Below are 24,066 nucleotides of genomic sequence, written 5' to 3'. Positions count from 1 at the left end.
ATGTCTGTCTTGGGGATCGCTGTCTAAACGTTCAGCATAGTATTAAATAAAATGAAAAACTCTACTAATTATAAAATGTTATATACTGAATAGCTTGTTGTAATATTTTACAATAGCATTACATTAATTCAAGTTAATTATGAATGAATTTACGATTAAAAGCACCACAAAGCTTAAATTTTTGAAAAGTATGAGGAACTAAAAATGAAGTAGACTCGAACCACCTAATCAGTCCAAATCATTTACTGATAAATGAAGAATGAACATATCACCCCTAACTGCATATTTATGAATGAACTTTAAACAAAGCATAAATCAGAGACTGCCTTATCGAAAATGGTTAGCAATATTTTGGATGATAAGCGTTCAGCCTCACTTAATCTTAATCACAAATAACTGTTCAGAGTTAACATATACCCTTCACGGGAGTCACAAATAGCAGACTACAAGGATACAAAATGTTTTAAGACATTAACATAAAATCTATTGTTCGTCGCATTTGGAAGAATTGCTCACAGGTCTTTTGTCCTGATGATTTCTGAAAGTACCATTTTGGAATATTTTAAAATAGATGACATGACGCAAAAAGAGGAGATCAAAATATGTTTAAATGTATAAGATTTGGAACATTTCTTAAATGATTATAAAAAAATTCCCCATCCAATAACTTCTCCCTCTGCAGGCGATGACGTTCTATAAGACCACTTGTTATCAGTTTTTTAATTTCTCTTAATAAACTAGATTTGTCACACATGGATTCATATAAACATATCCACCGCTGATACCAAATTGTACCATAGAGATCAGCCTGTCCGGCTTTCGGGTTATATAACAAAAAATTAAATTCTTTTTTTTCTTTTCTTTTTTTTACAAATGGTCGAGTAGTAAGAAAATTAAATGTGGGAATTTAAAGGACTGTGTTGCAGTGAGCATGTCGAAATCGGTCACAGAATAGTTAATGTTGCCGTCAATTCACTGTTGAAAGTTGAACATTTGAGGTTCATGCTTTATAACCTTTTAGCTTTTAGCATCTTTTCATTTTTTTTTTCTTTCAATATATATATATATATATATATATATATATATACAGTTTAGAGCAGATTATAAAGCCGTATATCACATATGAATCCCAAATTCCAAGATCTGCTAAAACAATAATTAGAAACAAATTTGCAAAATCTGTAAGGCATTTCCACTAAAACGTCCGTTCCCACTAAAACGCGCAGAAATATTTTGCGGAAAACAATTCGATCAGTTCACTTCGCATTCTTGAACGGCTTTACTTAATTTAACCATACACTTATAATGTGTTTTACACATAAACTTATTCTGATCTCAGTTTTCCATACATTTCCTTTAACTTCTGATAAACAAGTCTGTCCTTTTCTGGGACAGATGGCCTTATCCTCTGGGCCGCGTTTTGGAAGTGTTTCATGGTAACTCGACGATATCCATCTGTGTTACTTCCAGATATGCTTTCTTGCATAGCTATAATACCCGCTTCATGCACAAGTGCTGCTATGTCTGCTCCTCTGGAATTCTAATAAACAATAAGCACAAATATATCACAATAATCGTTATATAATCATATATATATGGCAGTAAAGAATTCTAACATTTACATTTATTTACTGCCGAGTGCTTCCTTATCTTCTAGATAAACACAATAACAACAACTTCAAATCTTATGGCATTACCGGAAGCAAAAGTCTCACAAGATCTCATACCGTTAGTGAAAAAATCTCAGAGCTGAACAGTGCATAAAATCAAAGAAAACATTTTAAAACGTACGTAAACCACTCGAGAGCAGGGTCTGCAGCAATATTTTTGTAAGAAAAATCGTCGGACAGGTGAGGATGTTTTCCATTCTTCGTTATTTTGCAAAGGATGTCTTCTTTCTCTTTTGTATTTGGAAAATCAACAAAAAGTATTTTATCTAACCTTCCAGGACGTAAAATAGCTCCATCAACAATATCTGTAATATATAATCCATATCAGCCTAAGATATGATATACCATGGAAGACCTATGTAGCTATGATATCCACACTCAACAATTAGACCTAAAAATGACCTTGTGTGTGCGCCATACAACAACATTTCAACTGCTCAGTGCAAACATAACATTATGTAAATTTTGCAGTGTTATTAGGCAATGAAAATTGAATTGAATTTCACTTGCTAAACAACGATTCAGCTCATTAGTAAATTCAGTGGTAAATCCACCATTCTGATCCACTATCAGTATGGATTACATTCATAATTTTCAGGAAACAAGCTGCATACCCGGACGATTTGTTGCCCCTATCAGAAAGACTTCTTTCCGGCTTTCTATACCATCCATTTCCGTGAGCAGTTGGTTTACCAATCTTGAACTGCCACTTGTCTTGAGGAAAAAAAGTCATCAAAGGTAAGAACGAGTCACATCAAATTTCGCTATTATTTAAAATATAATACTTAAAAAAAAAAATGCTGTATAACTGAAAAATAAATTAAAGAAAGAAATGAACATACCTCACTGCTTGTTCGTTTTGGACAAAGTGCATCAATTTCGTCGAAGAAAATAACACACGGTGACGAATCTCTCGCCCTTTGAAAAACGGTACGCACTGCTCTTTCACTTTCTCCAACATACTGCATAACATATGTAACATTTAGGAGGAGCTTGACAGAGAGTACCAATACTATCAGAATTATAGTGTAAATAGCATATTATGATGCAAAAATGAATTAAACAGATACCATGCTTAGCAATTCAGGTCCTTTGATGCTGATGAAATTCATGCCACTTTCATTAGCGACAGCTTTAGCCAATAACGTCTTACCACAGCCCGGTGGTCCACATAGCAATATTCCCTGAGGTTTGCTTTCCATTCCAAATTCACGGAAAAGCTCGGGTTTTTGGATAGGAACCTATAAAACTTAGAATATTTCTGTCTAAGTAGCTAAATAACTGAATTACTAAGTAACCAGAAAGTAGACACTCCCGAAACTATCCTGAAACACTGTGAAATGCGAATTTTCTAATGCTTGCTGAATTTTTTCCTAATGCAAATGTGTAACTCCCGCAATGCCGATGAGGTGAAGAATAATTGCTATCTGAAGTATTTATGTTTCATTCACATACCAGTATGCTCCATTTAAGCTCTTCGCGAACAGTTTCAAGAGCACCAATATCATTCCACGTAATATCTGGAACAGTGGCAAATCCTTCACGTTTAGCCGATGGGTCCACCAATACCAGTGCTCTGTTGAAATCTTCCATCGTTATACGAATTTCCCGGAAATCATTATTATCCAATTGTTGTGATAATTGCAGCCAAGTAAGCACTGAAATAATTTTTAAATTCGAAAATCAGCAACAAATCAAATATAGCAAAAGATGAAAGCTAAGCAAAACTCCCTCTACAGCGAAGTATGTATCAAAGTATATCGAAGGATTATTTAAATAACCAACTGAAAATTCCTTTCACTTTTAATAATCGCTTTACATAACATAAATGTTTTGTCGACGACTAGATAACATTAACTTTTTATATTACAGCATTAAATTAAACTGAGTTTTGTAGAAATTACATGAATAGAAAAAGGAATTTTCAAACTCAAGGAATTAAAAGCGAGTCTTACTTTTTTCCAATTCTAACTGGATTTCTCCAATATTTTTCTCCCCATATTTACATATACCTGGTGTTCCAAATTTCCTTAAAAAGAATAGTAATATATAAAAATGATATATTTCTCAATTTCAAAAAAATGCATTCAAGAATCATGGAAATTATAACATTTTCAATAACAACATGCCCGTTTACTGCTCTTTTCACTGCACAGGATGCCGCTTGACTTGAAAGAGCTTTAAGATCAGCTCCCACATATCCTGGAGTAAGGCGTGCCAGTTCCTGTAGTATTACTCTCTCATCCAGCCGAAGATCTCTAAAAAGCAAGATGGAAATCACAGAAAACAAAAAATGAAAAGATGAAAAATAAAATCCTCCTGTGTGCCTATTACGATGACAATCACGGTTCGTAACATAATAATAAAAAAATGAATACTTGCAAACAATCTCTAATATTTTCGATCTGGCACGTTTATCTGGGATTCCCAATGCAATTTCTTTATCAAAACGACCAGCTCGTCGAAGAGCCGGGTCTATAGTTTCGACTCTACTTGTGGTACCTGTAATTGAAACACATGTGCTAGGTCAGTCCACTACAGCCTATCATTTACAAACAAAACTACGATACAGTTTAACAGCTGGATATTCACCTATTACGAGGACTCGATTTCCTTTATGCATCTTTCTAACTGAAATATCGATATCTATGCTGTTCGTGTTCAGTTCTACATCTTTCCTCGGATTTGACAGATCTAAAATATTGCATTGCGAAATAAAATTATTAAAGATGAACATACAAGTAAGCGACTGAGCTTGAACAGTTTATATAATTAAGCTAATGAGCTTTAAGTCGTTATTCACCATCAAGGCAAGCAATAAGCTGTGACACAATACGTCTCTCCATTTCACGTTGTGCGTTATCCCGTTTTGAAGCAATGGCATCGATATCATCCAAAAGTAAGATACACGGTGATGCTTCAATCGCTTTGGTAAATAATAACCGTATTTTCTGCTCGCTTTCACCGGATACTCCAGAAACTAATTCAGTCACTGCCACTTTTAAAATTGGTAGATTGAATTGCTAGAACATAGAAGATTCAAAAGAAAAAGACAAATAATGCCTACACTGCAATATTCAAGAGCCAAAAATAATTTAAAAGAAAAACAAACATAAAGTGCTAACCCCTGCAACAGCTTGAGCAAACAATGTTTTTCCGCATCCAGGAGGACCATGAAGCAAAAAGCCAGTAGGATGAGTAACTCCAAGCAGATCATCTATTTCTGGATGAAAAAGATGTATGACGAAACTGCAAACTTCCTAAAAATGGAAATGCCTAATTCAACTATTCTAATGAAAGGACAACACAATTTCATACAGGTCCGAAACAAGTTCTTACCAAACATTGTTGTTCGCAACCACCGATATCTGTGAACGTAACGTACGATGCACTAGGTTCTACGTTAATGTCTGCTTTATACAGCGACCCAAACGATGCATATGATTTTCGATGCTTCTTTTGCTGTAAACGCAAAGAAATAGACAAATTTCAAAGTAGGAATGGGAAAATAATAAAGATAATAATGTAAAATGAAGTCGAAAATTCTTACATTAGCTTCTGGTTTGTCGTTAGTAGGACTAATCCTCTTCATAGTTTTTGTCCTAAAAATCTGCTGAGCAATCAAGTGAGCAAAAAGCTGCGAGTAACTCTTTGGCCATTACTATTCTTTTTTCTCCGCAAAATATTGATTACGACAAGTGATAAAGACTCGGTAGATGAAATTTACTAAATGTCCTTTGGCAAAGAATTATTAGTTTGAGATCATCTATCTGTCTTATGAAGATGGGAGAAAATGAGATGGCTGACGATACCAACATTAGCTTCCGCTTTCGTTCTATTGTTGACATGTCATTCGATTCATTTGTTAGATCGATCACGCCATCCACCACGTTAGCATTCTTTATCTTTCCAAGCCCAATTTCTACTGACTTCAAGAAATCGCGAAATTTCCGTCGTGCATATTCTCTAAATCAATTGCTTTCGATAACAACAAAGATTCTAGCAATAGGTAATTTAAATTTAAAGATGATGAAATTAAAGTGAACCAACGGATAAGTCTGCTGAAGATAATGGGCAACATCCTCTGCATCACATGCTTCGTTTGCTTGCCAAACCTATAACAACTTCTTATATATCATTAACATTTACTATTTGCTATGAGGTAATATAGTATGCAATAAATGACACAAAAACAGAAAAAAGTGCTACAAAATTTAAAACCTACGTCACGAATGCGTGGTACGAGACGCGGATCGGATCGGAAACCGGAGCTGGCTTTCCTGGCTTGCATCATAGCGCCTGCAACAGTATTCAAGCACGCCTTCAATGAATCCTTCAGGTGACTTATAAAAGCAACCCCTCACCTTGTCACTCACATGTAAGGACCAAAGCCCACATCCCCCTCACAAATAATCCTCCATGCTTCAAACTATGCAGACAATGTCAAAGTTATTCAGCGAAACAGTCATCGGCTGGTTTCTGCTGATTTGGTTTCCTATTTAAATGGAGATTGTTCCCGAGAGGGATATGAGGCCAAAGGAAGAGCCTTGAGCCTAAAAGGCCTGAAATCTCCAATTGCTTATTTATTTTTCTCTTCGCTTCATGCATTGCATTTGCATGGCTTGAAATAATAACATGCTTATTACGTTGAAATTGGACCTAATTTAAAAGCAGGTTCCAGCGTGGTTTTGCAGAATGTTTATATCTCAGTTAAAATTATTATCTTTCGTCCGGAACGGATATTTATTGCATCCCTTTCGATATATGTAATTAAATACGAGTAAGTATTATTATTTTTTTTTTATTTTTTGAACTTTTTCATTATTGATTGAAGCTTTTCCCGTGTGTCAGAATGCTTTTGTGTACTTATTTCCTTAATTATGCAGAGTGATGTTGAATAGGAAGATGTTTTGTTGCTTTTGTATTCACTTAACTGTCATCGTTTCTGCTACCACTCGTCTTCCTTAGCCATCACATCACATTTAATTTATGGTATATTTAAAGGGAGTAATATTCAGATGCAAGATAGGAATCTTGGAGAGATCGGAATGAAAATCTTACGACTTTCTAAGAAGGGAAGTAACTAAGCTTTTAACTAGTTCGGAAATGGTGAGCAATGATTATTTCCTGAGTTTGAAAATGTTATCTGCCAGCGGATTGATAACATAACATGAAAACAGAGGCTTTGGATATAATAGCATTTGCCCTTGCGTTGACATCGTAATTAAAATATTCCTAAAAGAAAGAATTCAAAGCATCACAACACAAGTTAATGAACGACTTCAATCAAGTTAAGAAGTCATGATTTGAGTGAAAATTTTATGGCATATAACAAGTAATGATAATAAACTATAAACAAACACATGCTGAAAATAGCTCCTTTGCTGTACATGTGAAAGAAATTCAGTTTGTGCGAGAAATTTAGGATAACTTTTCAGAAGAATATAGCATGATTGTTTCAATGAATGCAGATATCTTTTGCACGACAGAACAACCCGTACCCTTACGAATTAATGCTATTTCGTCTTTCAAAACAAAAATTAGTAGTTTTATTTCCGATGAATGCGGTATCGCACTGAAATTCCTTTTTAAAATGATGCTTGCATATGCACTCAAGCATAGGCAAAAGTCCGACAATACTTCCCTACTGGAATATTTATTCCTGTATCAGTGTATTAGATTCGGTAATCCATTACTCATTTATATTATATAGGATGCCTAATTAAACTGAATATGTTTAAAACAAAAAATATATTCCAACTTACAATCAATCATTTCAGAATTTCTGGTAACCCAAAACGAATGTGGTCTATTCAAGATGATATGGAAGCCAAAAATTTCATAACGGACATAGTTTCAGTATGAGGTGGTATGGAACAAAAGGATTATATGACAATTCCAATCCCGATCTTTTGATCCCCAAAAATTCAAAGGATGGAGAGAATGGAAGTTCACCTGCACCACCTCCAACATTCGTTATTTTTTTTATTCCGACATACCGAATATGTATTGCAAACGAGTGATTAAGTGGCAGCAACTTCATTTGTAAAAAGATCAATGTAGTACAATCAATAAATACAAGTATAAGGTAATAAAGTAGTGAAAAACAATTATATTTTCTTTCGAGATCCTTTACCGACATGTTGAATATGTATTGCAAATGATGAGTTATTAAGCGGCAGTAAATATAGGTATAAATAAAGTCAATAAATACAAGTATAAATAAAGTAGTGCAACAGTGGAAAAATATAGTACTTTCTTTTTTTTTTTTTTTGTTTTTTCATCTATAAAAGTGGCAGCATTACTTGAATTTATCGATGTTTATATATGATCTTGATTGTATTTTTTATTGTTTTTGGATATGTGCGCAAAATTTGCACATAATTCACTACTGTTTATTGTTTGATGCTTATATATATATATATTTTCTTTTTCACGTGTACAATCGGGAACTGTACTATATTTTTCCACTGTTGCACTACTTTATTTATACTTGTATTTATTGACTTTAATTATACTTATATTTACTGCCGCTTAATAACTCATCATTTGCAATACATATTCAACATGTCGGTAAAGGATCTCGAAAGAAAATATAATTGTTTTTCACTACTTTATTACCTTATACTTGTATTTATTGATTGTATTACATTGATCTTTTTACAAATGAAGTTGCTGCCACTTAATCACTCGTTTGCAATACATATTCGGTATGTCGGAATAAAAAAAATAGCGAATGTTGGAGGTGGTGCAGGGGAACTTTCATTCTCTCCATCCTTTGAGTTTTTGGAGATCAAAAGATCGGGATTGGAATTGTCATATAATCCTTTTGTTCCATACCACCTCATACTGAAACTACGTCCAGTATGCAACGGAATCTATAAAAGATTTAGACTTTGATATCTATAGGAAACCTTTCAGAGAATCATACCACTTATTATTTTACAAATTGCAATTTGTTTTTTCATTATTCAAACATCATGTTCGCTATGATACAGTCGATGATATCTAATACTTATTAGAAATGTTTGTAACCTCAAATCTAACAGATCTCTCCTGATTCAATTGCAAATTATCACGCAGAAGTAATCATATTTCGACAAAAAAAAAAACAATGGTTTAATGTGATCATTGTGTGTGACAATCAGAGAAAATTTCTCGGAAATTATTTCGTACAACAGACTGAAGTAATTTGTGGTAGAGTGTAACATTTATTGGAGAAGAAATCACAATTCTCACTGTTTTCTACGATTGTTGTTCCTTGAGACTTTTCTTTTCCTGTCAATCGGAATAGCTTACTGAATACCAGTCCCGGAATGGCATCAGAACTGCTTCTTTAATCTGATCAAATTATTGTGCATTTTCAACATTGTGGAGAAAGGGAAAGAGGGAAAATTTTTGATGCGGAAGGACATACAATTCACCTCCATTCTTAGCTTCTTTTACTGTTTGCTTCTTTCATCTATTGATTTAACTAAGATCAAAAGAGTTATTTACTGGGAAAAATGATTCTGTTTCTTTTCGATATTAATAATTCAAATTTTAATATGAATTAAACTAACATCCACCAGAGCTGTTCTAATGCAATAATTAAACCCATTAATATTTCTCTTTCAAAGAGAACATTTTGCAATTCTCTTAAAGATGAACTACAACAGCAAGGATCTTTCTTAGTTGTCGAAATATGATTACTTCTGCGTGATAATTTGCAATTGAATCAGGAGAGATCTGTTAGATTTGAGGTAACAAACATTTCTAATAAGTATTAGATATCATCAGTGACTGTATCGTAGTGAACATGATGTTTGAATAATGAAAAAACAAATTGCAATTTGTAAAATATTACAAAATAATAAGTGGTATGATGCTCTGAAAGGTTTCCTATAAATAGTATTCTATAGATATCTAAATCTTTATAAAGTCTAAATCTTTTATAGATTCCGTTGCATACTGGACGTAGTTTCAGTATGAGGTGGTATGGAACATGAGGATTATATGACAATTCCAATCCCGATCTTTTGATCCCCAAAAATTGGAGAGAATGAAAGTTCCCCTGCACCACCTCCAACATTCGCTATTTTTTTTATTCCGATATACCGAATATATGTATTGCAAACGAGTGATTAAATGGCAGCAACTTCATTTGTAAAAAGATCAATGTAGTACAATCAATAAATACAAGTATAAGGTAATAAAGTAGTGAAAAACAATTATATTTTCTTTCGAGATCCTTTACCGACATGTTGAATATGTATTGCAAATGATGAGTCATTAAGCGGCAGTAAATATAGGTATAAATAAAGTCAATAAATACAAGTATAAATAAAGTAGTGCAACAGTGGAAAAATATAGTACAGTTCCCGATTGTACACGTGAAAAAAAAAATAATAAACAACAAACAATAAATAGTAGTGAATTATGTGCAAATTTTGCGCACATATCCAAAAACAATAAAAAATACAATCAAGATCATATATAAACATCGATAAATTCAAGTAATGCTGCCACTTTTATAGATAAAAAAAAAAAAAAAAAGAAACAAAGAAAGAAAGAAAGGAATTGAGAGATTATTGAAAAAATTTGTTTGATAAGTCGAATATTCATCCCTACTGTATAAAATTTGATTTGTTGACTGACTGTAGCATTAAAAATTGAGATTCCATAGAAAAAAGTTAATCACGAATATCAGCGACTTATGTTTGATGAGGTGGATATTCATCATTGTTGTGTAAAACATAACTTCTTGACTGACTGTACCATTCATTCCAAACAGACCAGATTGACATCTAAGAACAACAATGTTCAAAGGAAAGAACAAAGTTCATAGAAAACGGAAGTGAAGTTTACGTAAGGTCATCATAACGAACAAGAGAAAATCCTCACCTGTTCATGAGTTCGTGGGAATGAAGAATATGCAGTTGCTTGTGCAACAGATGGATAAACAACTGGTTGTTGACCATAAAACATACCAGAGCCATATTGTGTATTTACAGTGGACCGATCCTGCTACAATATATATACATATTTAATGTATAAATTTCCTTCGTTTGAAAAAAAAAAAAACAATGAAATTAATTGTTTCTGTAATGTCACATTTATTTCAAAGATTAAATCGCTAAATATATGAAATAAAAATGATTAAGTGTATGAAAAAATAAAAGTATGACGAAGTAATAGTTGAGAATTGAAATTTCAGACAATATAAGCATATTTATTTACAGTAGATGAAAAACATACCAGCATTTGATAATAACCAGACATCGGAATACCGTATCCACTTGGTTGTTCAATGTTTCCACTTGCACCGTATATCGTTCCTGCTTGATTATATAGCATCGTCTGGAAAACGGAAATGAATGGAAAATATTATAATACAAATATAATATGTTGCAATTTTTCAATACTACTACACGTAATGTAGACTTAGCAATAAAAATATGGCATGGCGAGAGCTCTAGTAATGCACAAAATAACAATAACTACCAGAAAAGAAAAAATTACAATAGCTTACAATAGTTACCTGTGCAACTGATGCTACATAATAAACTGGCATCGAATAATAATTATATCCACTCATCGCCGCATTTCCTCCAATTGAATCACTCGTTGTTGCTGCTGGCGTAGTCTAAAATATTTCACGTACGAGATCCATCAGGTAAGAGGTAAAACAAAATGTAAGGTGACTTTTCCATAATCTTAGTAATGCATGAAATAATAATAGCTAGCAAGACTTACCTGTGTAACTGATGTTGTATAATAAGCTGGCATCGAATAATAATTATATCCACTCATCGCCACATTTCCTCCAATTGAACCACTCGTTGTTGCTGTTGCTGCTGTCATTGACGTAGTCTAAAATATTTCACGTACAAGATCCATCAGGTAAGAGGTAAAATAAAATGTAAGGTGACTTTTCCACAACCTTAGTAATGCATGAAATAATAATAGCTAGCAAGACTTACCTGTGTAACTGATGTTGTATAATAAGCTGGCATCGAATAATAATTATATCCACTCATCGCCACATTTCCTCCAATTGAACCACTCGTTGTTGCTGTTGCTGCTGTCATTGACGTAGTCTAAAATATTTCACGTACAAGATCCATCTGTGTTTTAGGTAAGAGATGATATAACAAAATTTATCGTTGATTTTTTCATTACTAGATAAAGAAGCTTTACTAAATAAAAACTTAATAATGCATTGATTACATAAAAGAACCAACTTGCTGAAATTGCCCACTATAACAAGCTGGCATGACAATACCATCTCCACTTCTTTGTACAAATGGGAAATTTCGTGATTGTGATGGCTTAACATGCACAATTGACGGTCGACTCTAAAATTGATAATGTTCATCAATTTGTCATCGTGAAATTTTATTCTTCACATTAAACTGTTTAATATTTGCAGAAATTGACAGAAATTAAGTGTTCAATTAATGAAGTATGAGTAACTAATTATTTAGCTTAAAACAATATAAAATGTTTACCTGAATAGCTAAGGTAATTTGATCGATTGAAGTGAAACTTTGACGATGCGATGAATTTACGATAGGTGCGGATAAAATCGGTAGTGGTGCATCGCTAGTTCGAATTCCATTCAGTATTGGACAAGACTGATTATTAATTAAATTGTGTGGTACAAATGGCGGTGCATCCAAATTCCAAATGAATTCTTCCCTGAAATTCTTTTATTGTTAATATGTTAATAATTATTGATTGTAAATGTTAAATTGATCATCCTTCATTTGCAGCAAATAATTTGCAAGGAACAAATTATAATATATTCTTGCCTGTTTAATGCATTATTTGCTGCTACACTTGCTACTATCTGATCCGGCGCAGATGATTGCTCCGTTTGTTCACTTTCAAATGCTACGGAAGTGGTAGTTGTAGTTTGTGTAATTCCTGATTGTGATAAAACTACAGCTGTTGCTGCTTCTGTTTCGGATAATATCGTGTTCGATTCAGCAAGAGTGGATGTTGTCAACGTATCATTATCATTATCATTCTCTGATCTATCCGGAGACGTTGAATCTAAAAGAATGATTATTACGTTTCAATATGATTTCCACTGGAACACAACCGTTAATAATTGATTTATTAATTATTGATACCTGCCGATTCGCGACTCACTTCCTCAGCAGTTTGTGTATTGCCTAATATTATAGTCATTTCATTTTCCACGTCAATATTCCTCAGTGACATCCAAAAGTCTTCTAAATAAGTTAACGGTGTTTTTATTGCTATTTCAGATGACTGTCAAACGATTCGTTATAAATTTATTTAATCATAAGCAAGAGAAAATAATATTGTAAATTGCAAAAAATCATTCATTACTATTATAAATAAAAAATACCTAATGGTTTAAAATTAAATACTTCGGCAACCGCTCTTTCTAATCGATCATCCAACCATGGTATCCAGGATTCTGAATCAGCTAGTGGTACTTCTGCGTTTTGCTCAGTGTCTTCCTTAGAATACCCTGAAAATTTATTATTTAATCATAAACAAGGAAAAAGTTGTAAATAAAAACTTTACAACAAACAAACCTGGAGAGTCCTTGTGATTCCTTTGAGCCAATAAAAGCCCACGTTCATAACCAATTGGTTTAGGTAACTTTTTAAGTTTAGATGATATTTCCGTTTCTTGCATTTCAACCACTTTGAAATTTCCTATTTCTTCCATGGCTTATCTATCTAAATAATATATTTACAGTTTTCATTGTTTTTATTTAAATATAAAAAAGCACTTTCATTTCCCGAAGAAATTACAACATATAGTTACAACACAATTACAACAAATAAAGATTTCAAAAATGCCGGCAATGGGGTTAAAGGTGAACTAATTATTTAAATTACTATACTAATTAAAGGTCAAGAAAAAATAACTAATATTTAATTTTGAAGAATTCAGTTTTTTACTGCTTCATATGAAATATATGCAAGACAAAAGAGTGAAAATACGAAAATGTGTAGTTGAAATATTTGCTTCGAAATAAGGATGGAATGAATGCATTAAGTATGAAATGATATGACGTATTGTCGAACATTGCAAAGGATACTTTAGTCATCTAATCGTTAATTAAGCATTATCCCTGTTTGACCTTTACAGTGATGGAGTATATGGATGGTCGTTGAGAAATTACTAATTGTGAATATGCAGATGAAAAATTTAATTTGACAATGGAAAATATACGAAAGAAAGTGATAGATTTAGTTCTTATCTACACTAAATAAATTCACCAGGGTGCAAGAAAATGAACCAAAAAAAGCAATTCGATGAGTTAATTGAAATAAACGGAAGTGTGAATAGAATTAATAGAATTGTTACACAATTGTCATTAAAAGAATCCATCCTAATACTTACTGATGATAAGAAATTATTTATTGAAAGGAAAAGTGTGCAAATAATAGAATAGGTATGATCCTTTTTGAAGCATTGTAATGAGAAATATGTGAAAATGAAAATTCCTACATCATTCTCACATTTGCAGGAAGGAAGATAATCCGAGGCATCTAATTATGCTTCTATAAAAGATATACTTTACAAGCAATAATCCCAATATTAGCCAATCGTAGCTTTTGAGAAAGAATTTTCTCATTCAAATTGTTAATTGACTAGAAAATGAAATATAATAAATTTCTGAAATTTCTTTCAGTTTCATTTCCCTACAGTATGCCATGCCTATTCATAGGGCAGATTTGATTGGCTGAAGAAAGTTAGAAATAAAAATTTTAATTTTTCATCCCGCAAAACCTCATCATCCTTACACAGCAGTTTTACTTCAACCTTTAAACGAAAGAATTGTAGAATGCGACCATACCTGTAAAAAAGAGAACAAAAATCGATGCCGATAGGTATTTTGAACACGAGATCCCGCCCACTTGAGATAGTCGAGAGAGAAAAAAACCTTAACCGCAAACAATTTTCAAATGAGATGTGCAATATAAATCCCATTTTTAAATCGTTTCATAAAACAAATATATTGTTGAGTTAAAATATGAACATGGAAATGCTGTATGAATTCAAATTCAGTCTAGAAACTAAAAATAAAATTAAAATAATCAAAATAATTTTGAATCTGAAATCTAAATTTTGAAAATAAAGTTAAAATTAAAAAAAGGAAAATAAAATAATCTTATTGCCAATTTCGCATTAGAAAACATTATGGATTTCTATTGAATTTCAGGAGAATGTAAAAAAAATACAATTTGTCGTTTTCATTCTTACTGATATTTTGCTTTGAGACCTTTAACCCCAAGAAATGTAAAAAGCTTTTTAAATTTTGATGAGTTCAAAGTGAATTGTAGTGCGATTTTAATAAGATCGGCGTTACAAAAGTGTAAATAAAATATATGTAATGAGCAAATAAAAATATTATACTAATTTGCAAGAATTAATTTGAAATTAATTTAATCACCAAATATTCACTTTCGCAATAATAAAACTTCGACAAAGTGAATGGAACATTATGTTCAAATGTAAATACTTATTCAGTTTTTTATTACATATCAATTTTAATTAACTTATCAGTTTTCACTTCTGGAAGATTTGTAGTCGGTTCAATTCTTAATTCTTCATTTGACCTCCCTAAGAGGTCATAGAGCAGTAGAGATCATAGAGTTTTTTTTATCCGCACCTATCGTAAATTCATCGCATCGTCAAAGTTTCACTTCAATCGATCAAATTACCTTAGCTATTCAGGTAAACATTTTATATTGTTTTAAGCTAAATAATTAGTTACTCATACTTCATTAATTGAACACTTAATTTCTGTCAATTTCTGCAAATATTAAACAGTTTAATGTGAAGAATAAAATTTCACGGTGACAAATTGATGAACATTATCAATTTTAGAGTCGACCGTCAATTGTGCATGCTAAGCCATCACAATCACGAAATTTTCCATTTGTACAAAGAAGTGGAGATGGTATTGTCATGCCAGCTTGTTATAGTGGGCAATTTCAGCAAGTTGGTTCTTTTATGTAATCAATGCATTATCAAGTTTTTATCTAGTAAAGCTTCTTTATCTAGTAATGAAAAAATCAACGATAAATTTTGTTATATCATACGATAAATTTTGTTATATCATCTCATACCTAAAACACAGATGGATCTTGTACGTGAAATATTTTAGATTACGCCAATAGCAGCAGCAGCAGCAACAACGAGTGGTTCAATTAGAGGAAATGTGGCGATGAGTGGATATAATTATTATTCGATGCCAGCTTATTATACAACATCAGTTACACAGGTAAGTCTTGCTAGCTATTATTATTTCATGCATTACTAAGGTTGTGGAAAAGTCACCTTACATTTTGTTTTACCTCTTACCTGATGGATCTCGTACGTGAAATATTTTAGACTACGCCAGCAGCAACAACGAGTGGTTCAATTGAGGAAATGCGGCGATGAGTGGATATAATTATTATTCGATGCCAGCTTATTATACAACATCAGTTACACAGGTAAGTCTTGCTAGCTATTATTATTTCATGCATTATTAAGGTTGGAAAAGTCACTTACATTTTATTTTACCTCTTACCTGATGGATCTCGTACGTGAAATATTTTAGACTACGCCAGCAGCAACAACGAGTGGTTCAATTGGAGGAAATGCGGCGATGAGTGGATATAATTATTATTCGATGACAGCTTATTATACAACATCAGTTACACAGGTAAGTCTTGCTAGCTATTATTATTTCATGCATTACTAAGGTTGTGGAAAAGTCACCTTACATTTTGTTTTACCTCTTACCTGATGGATCTCGTACGTGAAATATTTTAGACTACGCCAACGGCAGCAGCAACAACGAGTGATTCAATTGGAGGAAATGCGGCGATGAATGGATATAATTATTATTTGATGCCAGTTTATTGTGTAGCATCAGTTGCACAGGTAACTATTGTAAGCTATTGTAATTTTTTCTTTTTTGATAGTTATTGTTATTTTGTGTATTACTAGAGTTCTCGCCATGCCATATTTTTATTGCTAAGTCTACATTACGTGTAGTAGTATTGAAAAATTGCAACATATTATATTTGTATTATAATATTTTCTATTCATTTCCATTTTCCAGACGACGCTATATAATCAAGCAGGAACGATATACGGTGCAAGTGGAAACATTGGACAACCAAGTGGATACGGTATTCCGATGTCTGGTTATTATCAAATGCCGGTATGTTTTTCATCTACTGTAAATAAATATGCTTATATTGTCTGAAATTTCAATTCTCAACTATTACTTCGTCATACTTTTATTTTTTCATATATTTTATCATTTTTATTTCATATATTTAGCAATTTAATTCATATATTTAGCAATTTAATCTTTGAAATGAATGTGACATTACAGAAACAATTAATTTCATTTATTTTTTTTCAAACGAAAGAAATTTATACTTTAAATATGTATATATATATTGTAGCAGAATCCGTCCACTGTAAATAGACAATATGGCTCTGGTATGTTTTATGGTCAACAACCAGTTGTTTATCCATCAGTTGCACAAGCAACTGCATATTCTTCATTCCCACGAACTCATGAACAGGTGAGGATTTTCTCTTGTTCGTTATGATGACCTTACGTAAACTTCACTTCTGTTTTCTATGAACTTTGTTCTTTCCTTTGAACTTTGTTGTTCTTAGATGTCAATCTGGTCTGTTTGGAATGAATGGTAAAGTCAGTCAAGAAGTTATGTTTTACACAACAATGATGAATATCCACCTCATCAAACATAAGTCGCTGATATTTGCGATTAACTTTTTTCTATGGAATCTCAATTTTTAATGCTACAGTCAGTCAACAAATCAAATTTTATACAGTAGGGATGAATATTCGACTTATCAAACAAATTTTTTCAATAATCTCTCAATTCCTTTCTTTCTTTCTTTGTTTCTTTTTTTTTTTTTTTTTTTTTATCTATAAAAGTGGCAGCATTACTTGAATTTATCGATGTTTATATATGATCTTGATTGTATTTTTTATTGTTTCTAGATATGTGCGCAAAATTTGCACATAATTCACTACCATTTATTGTTTGTTGTTTATTTTTTTTTTCACGTGTACAATCGGGAACTGTACTATATTTTTCCACTGTTGCACTACTTTATTTATACTTGTATTTATTGACTTTATTTATACTTATATTTACTGCCGCTTAATAACTCATCATTTGCAATACATATTCAACATGTCGGTAAAGGATCTCGAAAGAAAATATAATTGTTTTTCACTACTTTATTACCTTATACTTGTATTTATTGATTGTACTACATTGATCTTTTTACAAATGAAGTTGCTGCCACTTAATCACTCGTTTGCAATACATATATTCGGTATATCGGAATAAAAAAAATAGCGAATGTTGGAGGTGGTGCAGGGAAACTTTCATTCTCTCCATCCTTTGAATTTTTGGGGATCAAAAGATCGGGATTGGAATTGTCATATAATCCTCATGTTCCATACCACCTCATACTGAAACTACGTCCAGTATGCAATGGAATCTATAAAAGATTTAGACTTTATAAAAGATTTAGATATCTATAGAAATACTATTTATAGGAAACCTTTCAGAGCATCATACCACTTATTATTTTGTAATATTTTACAAATTGCAATTTGTTTTTTCATTATTCAAACATCATGTTCACCACGATACAGTCACTGATGATATCTAATACTTATTAGAAATGTTTGTTACTTCAAATCTAACTGATCTCTCCTGATTCAATTGCAAATTATCACGCAGAAGTAATCATATTTCGACAACTAAGAAAGATCCTTGTTGTTGTAGTTCATCTTTAAGAGAATTGCAAAATGTTCTCTTTGAAAGAGAAGTATTAATGGGTTTGATTATTGCATTAGAACAGCTCTGATGGATGTTAGTTTAATTCATATTAAAATTTGAATTATTAATATCGAAAAGAAACAGAATCATTTTTCCCAGTAAATAACTCTTTTGATCTTAGTTAAATCAATAGATGAAAGAAGCAAACAGTAGAAGAAGTTAAGAATGGTGGTGAATTGTATGTCCTTCCGCATCAAAAATTTTCCCTCTCTCTCCTTTCCCCCTAGAGGAAATGTTTGTTGCACGGATGACAATCTCTCAAATCCACAAAAATACTTTATTAATGCATATCGATCGATTGGCAAATGCCATGATGAAACCAATTTAGAAAAATTAAATACATTTTCTGTGCATAACAGCTAAAATCTGAGGAAATAAAAAACGGTGGTGCAAAGCAATGGAACTAGTCTGTAACGGATGCGATGCGTTTTACTGCGACAGGGTCTAACGGATGGCCTATGCGTGACATTTTGTCCAATGTCTCCAATAGTCATTCGATCATAATAAGTAGTCAAAAGGTCTAGGACAACACCATTTGTCCATCCAAAACCATCCTAGAAAAAAGAATAAAACTGATTGTGATGAAGTGATAAACTGATCGAAATAAGTGCATAAATATTTCATCGAAATAAAATGAATTTCATAAGTGGAATACCTGTACGTCATACTCGCCACCAGCTCCTGGCTTGGGAATTGTCCCAGTAACATCAATCTAAACAAACAGAAATGAGTGTTAAGATGAACTAATTGTCAAGTTTCACTTGTGGATAAGATATCCAGTCTCTACTGAGATCAATAATTGTTACTGGCACTGATGAAAAATGAATGGAGAGGTGGATAGTAGTACGCAAAAGTTGTTATAAAATGAACTTCTCGAAAAGATCAGTAGTTGAGTCTAAGCTAAAAATTAGGCCTATTAACTTTGTTTATGCGTAATTATGACTCGAAATGCCAAGACAAACTTTTTCCCACATTTTTTTGGTTGTATTATATATCTTGTAATTGGCTAATATCCATTTTCGTGCCAATTTGAATGCCTGTAAGAGTCTTATAATGAACCATTATTGATTTCAGAGCTTTTAAAATGCTCAACAAAATTTGAAAAGAATATATCGGCGATTTTGGATTGTTACACAAATGATTATTCCATGTTAATTTACCATTTCCTGAGCTTCGGGATTGTCGGATTTCCGCATCCCTTCAATGATTATGTGTTGCAAGGGAGGCCAACCGTTCGGCAAGTCCCATTGCTGTCCGGTATTCTTTAGGCTTGCCGGTATACCACTTGGATAATTGAAAACATTTGATTCCTACAATAAGCTGCTAATGAATGCAAAGTGTCAGAGATAATAGCAGGAAAAGTTCGAATTTAAAACAAAATTTCTGTTATTTCGATTGATATAGCACTTCATTGATCATTCATCAAATTCCACACCAGTTTTGTTGGCGCAATTGTCTTACAATGTATATTTGACAATTCTATGAAACTTACATTCATAAAGTCAATAACTTTTGTCGATTTACCGTAATCCAACATTGTATAACAGCCCGTGAATAGAGGCATTGCAACGGTTGGGTAGAACAAGGTATTATGTGATTTGATGCGGAAATTGTAGTCGAACCAAGCCTTTTTCAATTTATTGTAAAATATGGCATTTAAGGCTTTCCAAGCTTCTTGTCCTTTCTTCTCAAATTCCTCTGCCTTCTGTGTATTACCTGTTGTAATTGATATTATTACTTGCACTGCTGCAAGTGCAAGGAAGCAATGGGAAATATACCGATGATATTAGCAAAGTATTTGAGAATATTGACATTCCAACAGAGCAGTGAATTCAGATCGACCGGTAAAATATTAGTTGTTTCAATGGTTTTCATTGTATTTCTATCTCTGAACCACCGCGACGAAAAGTCCCAACCGGATTCCGCCGCTGATGCAATATCCTGCAAAATAGCTCTGCTATCAATTGTCGCCACTACTCACTCACACACTATTTACAACACTATTTCGTCTCTGTTAGCGTTCAATGAGAATTTCACCTGAAAATAACAAAAATAGTTTCGTAACACTCTGCAAGCGATCGATTATAGTGCTTCGTTCAGGATATTCCTTTATTCTATTTTATTATATGAATATTAATACCTGAAAGAATTTCTGCCTGTCGTTTTTCCCAACTTCTACTGCAGCTCGAATATCAGCTCGGAATGATTCCGGACGAGGTACATTTGAAATAGTATGATACTGATATATTTTGTGTTTATATCCCTTCTCATCTATCACTGATACTGACCTGACCTTACATTTTCCATTTATTTTTTATACTTCTTCTATCGCTCAACTTTTCAGAATCAATTGATATTCGAAAACGACATATTGGCACTGCATCAGAGATCATAGATCAATGTAAGTTGCATTACCTGCACACCAGTTGATCGTTCCCATGAGAATTGAGAGAAAAGTTTGGTTTAAAAGTCTCTGAGAAGTAATAAATCTTGAGTACATTCATCCACTGATCATATTTACCTGTTTTGAACCCAAAATTCATATTCTTTTACAAGGTGATTGAAATTTTCCTTTATGAATTCAATATCTCCCGTGGCTTCGTAATATTCGTACATCATTGGGGTGAGAAATGGTGGTTGTGAACGTCTCAAATAATAGATACGTCCACCGTTCGGTACAAATCCAAACCTAAAAGGAAAGACTATTCTGAAAATGCACAATAATTTGATTAGATTAAAGAAGCAGTTCTGAAGCCATGCCAGGACTGATATTCAGTAAGCTATTCCGGTTGATAGGAAAAGAAAAGTCTCAAGGAACAACAATTGTAGAAAACAGTGAGAATTATGATTTCTTCTCCAATAAATGCTACACTCTACCACAAATTACTTCAGTCTGCTGTACGAAATAATTTCCGAGAAATTTTCTCTGATTGGTCACACACAATGATCACATTAAACCATTGTTTCTTTTTTTTTTTTTTTTTTTTCATTCGCTAAAAGATCTACCACAGTTTGTTTCTGATCTAAGCTACTTTTTATATGTTAACAATCCTGTTTTTTTGATGTCTATTTTAGATCAGAAATTATTATTATTATTATTATAGTTGCTGTTGTTGTCAGAATATAGTTGCTGTTGTTGTCAGAATTAGATTTGTATTTGGTGGAGGTTTCGCCTATGAAATAAATATTAATGATGAAACATAGGTCATTATTAATTTGTTAATTCGAAGCAACAAAAACTCATTTTTTGACACAATGGATGAAGTTCTTCAGCATATTCCTGACCATTACGAGTAGGTCACTTGCAATTAAACCTTTCACAATCCAATATGCGTCCCAATAATAAAATTCCCTGAATCGACCACCTGGGACAATGAATGGATGGGGTACTTCGATCAGAGAATTCTGTTTAGGATTCTCGATTCTAGTCATCTTAAAATATATAAATTGATCTTTCACCTTTGATCTCAAATAAGTTTGACCCCAACTAATTAGTTCCTTAAAGAACAAATAATGTTTCGTTTCTTACTTGTCTGCATAGATCTTTCCATCTTTGATTCAAAAATAGTGCAAAACGTTTCAGGTTTTCATCCTTTATCCTAGCAATTTTCGGTGGTAATTCCTTCCATTCCGGAATAACGCAACCCTTCAATTCCGTGCCTGGCTCACCAAAAAAGCGATTTCGAAAATTTATAAGCTTCTGCACACTAATATTTGCTATCTTTGTCTTTCCGAATTCCTTTTTAAATTCTTGTAAAACCACGTCTGAAACCCGTGAAGTGCATAATCATCATTTAAACGTAGAGTCGCCACCTCCGGCAAAAATATGGAAGTGACACCACTTGTTACGAAGATCTGATGAATACATTTTTGCCGTATCTTACAAGGCGTTCACTTTTTTTTTTCTGATTTAAAATACCAAATAAATTCTTGAAAATCTGAAACTTTGTTTCTACCGGGATCGGCTTTCAACGGTCTGTCGACGAATGTTTTTGAATCCATTTCCACCTGATGCAAATTCATTGCGGTGAGTATAGGACCACTGCAGTATATGTTCCTGCAATTTGAGAAGGAAGTTGGATTTGACTTGGCATTTGGCAGGTTTTGCAATTAGCACTAGGCCAAGCTGAAGTCGGCACATTCTTGGACTATTAGAAATTCTGGAATCTAAGAGTGGTTGAAGATAATTTGAATTGGGTGAAAGTAGCAGAATGCAATCTAATCATTTTCTGATTATATTGCAAATCTGTTTATCATCTTTGATTGGCTAACAATCTTATCACAAACCAATTTGCAATTTTATCGGTTTCGTCGCACACTTCGTTGTTCTTCTGTTTTGTGCTCTCAATATCTGCTATCACCTTATCGAGTTCTAGAATAGATGGTTGTGATAAGAAGACGGATCTTATCAACGTAACCATTATAAATAGAAGGCGAATGCAAATTATGTAGTGCCGCATTCTGAAATATTGATTTATGAGATTTCAACAGAAAATCTATTTGTTAATGGCTTCGCTTTAAATCTTGGGATGACCGATGACCATCGGTCAGTTTCCAATACTAAACTTATGTTTACTTTCCATTTCTATTATCCACTGGATGAACTGATTACATCCTTCCATGAATCTGCATTTATGGATGTTTCTTCCCGATGAAAAATTTTTTTTAGGATGTGAAGAAGGCAGGAAAGTAAAGAACTAATTAAGAAGCTAAAATTCTTAGCTTAATTAACTAATTATATTAAAATCGAAGTGTATAGAACCTTTATATTGTCTGATATCAGTGAACTGTAATTGTCTTTAATAGAGAGACAAGACAACCTGAAATCACCTGCACAACCACTCACAAATTGCGGCACACAAAGAACTATTGCTTGCAAAACACTCAAATATTTTTATATTAACAAATTTTATTTAACTCTTTATTATTCTGAAATTTGCATAGACTGCAATAAATCCCATCTTTACCGCTTTTTATTCATTTGAAGCTGTGAAACAATTGTTTTTGTTTTGAAAATGGATCTAAAGTTAAGAAGCAAACGCTCAACAAATTTCTGCGCTGCAGAAATGATTTCATTTTGAGATCTAAACTTATACTTTGAACGAATAGCTAAAAACTTTTACTCCACTTTATTATTTGTTCAAGTAAAGGAGGGAATAGTTTTGAGTACAAAAAGTAGAGAGGAAGTAAGGGTAGTAAAAACTGTCACAAAGAGAAGAGGGATATTCTCTTGTGTTTTCTAAAACGTATACACTTTCTTCAGCAATTTCAAATGTTTCAAATTGTAGTAAATTTCTGATTGTATTTGGAAATCTTTAAATTCATTTCTGTGAATTCCACAAATTTAAAAAGTAGTATGTGTAATGCTAGAGTGCACAGTGCTTTTCCTTCAGAAAGTTTGCCAAATATAAGAATCTCAAATATTTACAATGTCTTGTTGAAACAACAGCAATTAACTCAAAAAACAATTAACTCAACCGATAAGATAATCAACTTTCAACTGATTTAGTGGATCGATTTTAAGGAAACAGATTTAA

The 24,066-nt window shown here is 32.7% G+C and overlaps 5 protein-coding genes across 5 annotated transcripts; 2 read left to right on the top strand and 3 right to left on the bottom strand.

Annotated features, from left to right (window-relative positions):
- Positions 1 to 1,324: 1,324 nt before the first annotated feature.
- Positions 1,325 to 5,964, bottom strand: Bma-mac-1 (MUC19, putative; the record flags this gene model as incomplete). The annotated part of the gene is made up of 17 exons (XM_043077631.1): positions 1,325 to 1,532; positions 1,792 to 1,975; positions 2,285 to 2,384; positions 2,513 to 2,632; positions 2,741 to 2,911; positions 3,126 to 3,328; positions 3,626 to 3,699; positions 3,800 to 3,928; positions 4,049 to 4,172; positions 4,263 to 4,364; positions 4,474 to 4,693; positions 4,796 to 4,930; positions 5,010 to 5,132; positions 5,221 to 5,272; positions 5,487 to 5,636; positions 5,721 to 5,785; positions 5,896 to 5,964. 17 exons carry the CDS (start codon positions 5,962 to 5,964, stop codon positions 1,325 to 1,327), a joined length of 2,229 nt encoding a protein of 742 aa, XP_042933565.1.
- A 4,399-nt stretch (positions 5,965 to 10,363) lies between these two features.
- Positions 10,364 to 13,358, bottom strand: Bm12742 (Uncharacterized protein; the record flags this gene model as incomplete). Its single annotated transcript, XM_043077630.1, has 12 exons — positions 10,364 to 10,456; positions 10,554 to 10,676; positions 10,908 to 11,009; positions 11,191 to 11,295; positions 11,406 to 11,522; positions 11,633 to 11,749; positions 11,894 to 12,007; positions 12,161 to 12,350; positions 12,464 to 12,707; positions 12,788 to 12,889; positions 13,030 to 13,155; positions 13,223 to 13,358. The coding sequence occupies 12 exons, from the start codon at positions 13,356 to 13,358 to the stop codon at positions 10,364 to 10,366; spliced, it is 1,569 nt and encodes a 522-aa protein (XP_042933564.1).
- A 130-nt stretch (positions 13,359 to 13,488) lies between these two features.
- Bm18186 (Uncharacterized protein) lies at positions 13,489 to 16,088 on the top strand (the record flags this gene model as incomplete). Its single annotated transcript, XM_043077629.1, has 5 exons — positions 13,489 to 13,509; positions 15,231 to 15,377; positions 15,531 to 15,644; positions 15,811 to 15,927; positions 16,038 to 16,088. The coding sequence occupies 5 exons, from the start codon at positions 13,489 to 13,491 to the stop codon at positions 16,086 to 16,088; spliced, it is 450 nt and encodes a 149-aa protein (XP_042933563.1).
- A 20-nt stretch (positions 16,089 to 16,108) lies between these two features.
- Positions 16,109 to 17,257, top strand: Bm13238 (mucin, putative; the record flags this gene model as incomplete). Its single annotated transcript, XM_043077628.1, has 5 exons — positions 16,109 to 16,141; positions 16,249 to 16,353; positions 16,464 to 16,574; positions 16,756 to 16,857; positions 17,108 to 17,257. 5 exons carry the CDS (start codon positions 16,109 to 16,111, stop codon positions 17,255 to 17,257), a joined length of 501 nt encoding a protein of 166 aa, XP_042933562.1.
- A 1,631-nt stretch (positions 17,258 to 18,888) lies between these two features.
- On the bottom strand, positions 18,889 to 22,950 carry Bma-tre-3.2 (Trehalase family protein; the record flags this gene model as incomplete). The annotated part of the gene is made up of 13 exons (XM_043077627.1): positions 18,889 to 19,083; positions 19,185 to 19,241; positions 19,492 to 19,566; positions 19,690 to 19,839; positions 20,022 to 20,245; positions 20,308 to 20,470; positions 20,670 to 20,817; positions 21,051 to 21,218; positions 21,536 to 21,552; positions 21,815 to 21,961; positions 22,059 to 22,294; positions 22,486 to 22,586; positions 22,817 to 22,950. The coding sequence occupies 13 exons, from the start codon at positions 22,948 to 22,950 to the stop codon at positions 18,889 to 18,891; spliced, it is 1,815 nt and encodes a 604-aa protein (XP_042933561.1).
- Between the last annotated feature and the right edge of the window lie 1,116 nt (positions 22,951 to 24,066).

This window comes from Brugia malayi (genome assembly GCF_000002995.4).
Source record: "Brugia malayi strain FR3 genome assembly, contig: Bm_v4_Chr1_scaffold_001, whole genome shotgun sequence".
In the NCBI taxonomy this organism is placed as follows: domain Eukaryota; kingdom Metazoa; phylum Nematoda; class Chromadorea; order Rhabditida; family Onchocercidae; genus Brugia; species Brugia malayi.
Note: the sequence above shows the minus strand (reverse complement) of the source record. Positions and strands in the feature narration are given on the sequence as shown.